Source organism: Nestor notabilis, unplaced genomic scaffold, assembly GCF_000696875.1.
Source record: "Nestor notabilis isolate BGI_N333 unplaced genomic scaffold, ASM69687v1 scaffold19570, whole genome shotgun sequence".
Lineage (NCBI taxonomy): Eukaryota > Metazoa > Chordata > Aves > Psittaciformes > Psittacidae > Nestor > Nestor notabilis.
In genome coordinates, this window is record NW_009910001.1 from 4,989 (window position 1) to 7,682 (window position 2,694).

The 2,694-nt window shown below is 55.7% G+C and overlaps 1 protein-coding gene across 2 annotated transcripts in view; it reads left to right on the plus strand.

Annotated features, from left to right (window-relative positions):
- The window catches only part of AGO1 (argonaute RISC catalytic component 1), a 15,615-nt gene that overhangs the window by 2,122 nt on the left and 10,799 nt on the right, over positions 1-2,694 (plus strand). Inside the window, exons 2-4 of one of the 2 annotated variants that reach the window (XM_010023906.1) lie at positions 1,004-1,187; positions 1,734-1,854; positions 2,275-2,536. In XM_010023906.1, coding sequence (XP_010022208.1) covers positions 1,004-1,187; positions 1,734-1,854; positions 2,275-2,536 — 567 coding nt within the window. Of the gene's footprint in view, positions 1-1,003; positions 1,188-1,733; positions 1,855-2,274; positions 2,537-2,694 lie in introns of those variants that run through there. The other variant, XM_010023913.1, reaches the window with a different exon arrangement.

Genomic DNA, 2,694 nt, shown 5'->3' on the forward strand with positions numbered 1-2,694 from the left:
GTCTTGCAGAGATGGGGTGCAAAAGTAAAAAGCAGATTTGAAGCTCAGTTTGCTGCTTTTCTGGTTTTCCACTTCTGATATTTTTAGCTTGGAACTGAAATTTGGATTGAAAAAACAAGTGAATGGGAGCAAGGGGTGCTTAGAGCACCATGTGTTCAGGAGCCTGAATTGGAGCCGGGACGCTGCTCGGGGCTGACGTGGACAGTTGGCCACCCAGATGGAGCGCTCCGAATACCCACACGCTGCGCTCCCCGCGCCCAGCCCAGCTGGCCGAGGCCTCGTGGGGTTTGAGAGACAAACAGAAGGTGGAAACTGGGATAGAAGGAGATGGGAAGTCTGGGAACAGGGCAGGAAGGGCAGATCTCGCCTCGGAGAGCAGCGGTGTTGAGTGCTGCTTCAGGGTTATTTTGTAAGATACCTTTGAGTCCAAGGGTGCTGTCAGTTCAGAAACACAGCTCAGCCCCACGGCTGGGCACTGGTACCCATCCCTGCATCTCCAGAACCTCCTTAGTCTGTATAATGGGCCTTGAGGGAAAAACTGTACTTCCCTCTTTATGGGTTTGGGGCCACACTGCTTGAAGTGGGGATTTGGGATTGTGTTTTTGCTACCTCCCAAATTCATAGGGAGGTACAGCAGGACATGGCTGTGCACATGGTCAGGAGTCCCTTGTCCTCTGAAGGTCTGTACTGCTGCCACACATGGTCCTTTCCCTAAGGCAAAGCAGAGATTACTTCTCTGCTGGCGGATGGTTGACATCTGCATGGCACAGCAGAGCAGAGGGCTTGGCACTGCCCTTGGCCAGCTCGGCTGGGGCCGTTGCTTGCCCACGAAGCTATTTCCAGCTGTGCTGGTCCAAATTCTGTCACCACCACCTCCTGCCAGGAACATGAGTAAGTGGGAGACCTCCTGGTTCGGATGCAGTGATGCAGAGCGCTGTGACTGTGTTGTCTGTCAGTGTGTCTGTCTGTCTCCCAGCCCTCCTGATCGGTTCTGTCCTTGCAGCTGCAGGCGCATACCTGCCCCCCTTGCAGCAGGTATTCCAAGCGCCGCGTCGGCCCGGGATAGGAACTGTTGGGAAGCCCATCAAGCTCTTGGCCAACTACTTTGAAGTGGACATTCCCAAGATTGATGTGTATCATTATGAAGTGGATATCAAGCCTGACAAATGCCCACGCAGAGTCAACAGGTAAGGCAAGTATTAGAGGTTTTGGCACTCATTCCCCGCTTCCAGTTTCCTTGTGGAGGCTCCATAAGTGCCTGTCTCGGTCTTCACCGGTGGAAGCCATCAGGGTGACGTTGTGGCAGGGCCACAGTGATGCCCAATGCCCATGTGTGGCTGGAACCCCAGCACTCTGGTTCCTGCCCTGACAGCCTTGGAGGTCGTGTCCCTGCTTCTTCAAAGCAGCTGTGCTATTTTGGCAATGATCCCTTGTCTAAAAATAGCAGCTCAGACCTTGGGTCATCACGTACTTTTCTATTCTTTGTTTTCCTTTTGATGTCCTGTTCACTGCCTGTCCCCTCCCACCCTCTGTGTGCTGAAGCCAATGAACCAAGCTGCAGGGCAAGACCAAGGCCGTCCTGCCCCAGGGGGAATCAGCTCTGCTCTCTGCTGCCCCATGGCTCAGCAGTGCCCTGGGAAGGGACCAGGCAGATTGCAGAAGGTGTCAGGCTGTAAAGAAACCAGCAAAATGAACCTCTTCTTTCTCTCCCCCGTCCCTCTTTCTTCCCCCAGGGAAGTTGTGGAGTATATGGTACAGCACTTCAAACCGCAGATCTTCGGCGACCGGAAGCCAGTCTATGATGGGAAGAAGAACATCTACACTGTCACAGCCTTACCCATTGGAAACGAGCGGGTAAGAAGGAGCAAGAAGTCCCATGCTGGCAGCGTGACCTGCCTCCAGGCTGGGAAGGACAAGCTAAAACTGACCCCCTCCCCTTGTGCCTGTGGGGATGCCATGATCATAGAATCCCAGCCTGGTTTGGGTTGAAGGGACCTTAAAGCTGATCCAGTTCCAACCCTTGCCATGGGGTCGGACACCTTCCACTAGAGCAGGTTGCTCCAAGCCCCTGTGTCCAACCTGGCCTTGAACACTGCCAGGGATGGGGCAGCCACAGCTTCTCTGGGCACCCTGTGCCAGCGCCTCAGCACCCTCACAGGGAAGAGCTTCTGCCTCAGAGCTCATCTCAATCTCCTCTCTGGCAGGTTCAAGCCATTCCCCTTGTCCTGTCACTACGGGCCCTTGTGATCGCTTCCCCTTCCCTTCTGCACCCAGGTTGACTTTGAGGTGACGATCCCGGGGGAAGGCAAGGACAGGATATTTAAGGTCTCTATCAAATGGATGGCCATCGTGAGCTGGCGCATGCTGCACGAGGCCCTGGTCAGCGGGCAGATCCCCGTCCCCCTGGAGTCCGTCCAGGCGCTGGATGTTGCCATGAGACACTTGGCTTCAATGAGGTACCAAGGGGCTCTGAGCATGCCGGGGTGGGGACAGGCTGCTCTTTGGCGGGCTGCTGCGGCTGGGACTGGCCTTGATGGTCTTTGGGAGGAGGTGGCCGTGCTCTGGGTGCTCCTGCAAAAGAAATAAGCGGGGTGATGCAGCTGCGGCGCGGGCGCTGGCTCAGAGGGGTGTGGGGGTGCTTCAGTCGCTGCTGGTGGGCGCTGTTTAACCTGGTTTGCCCCGGTTTGCAGGTAA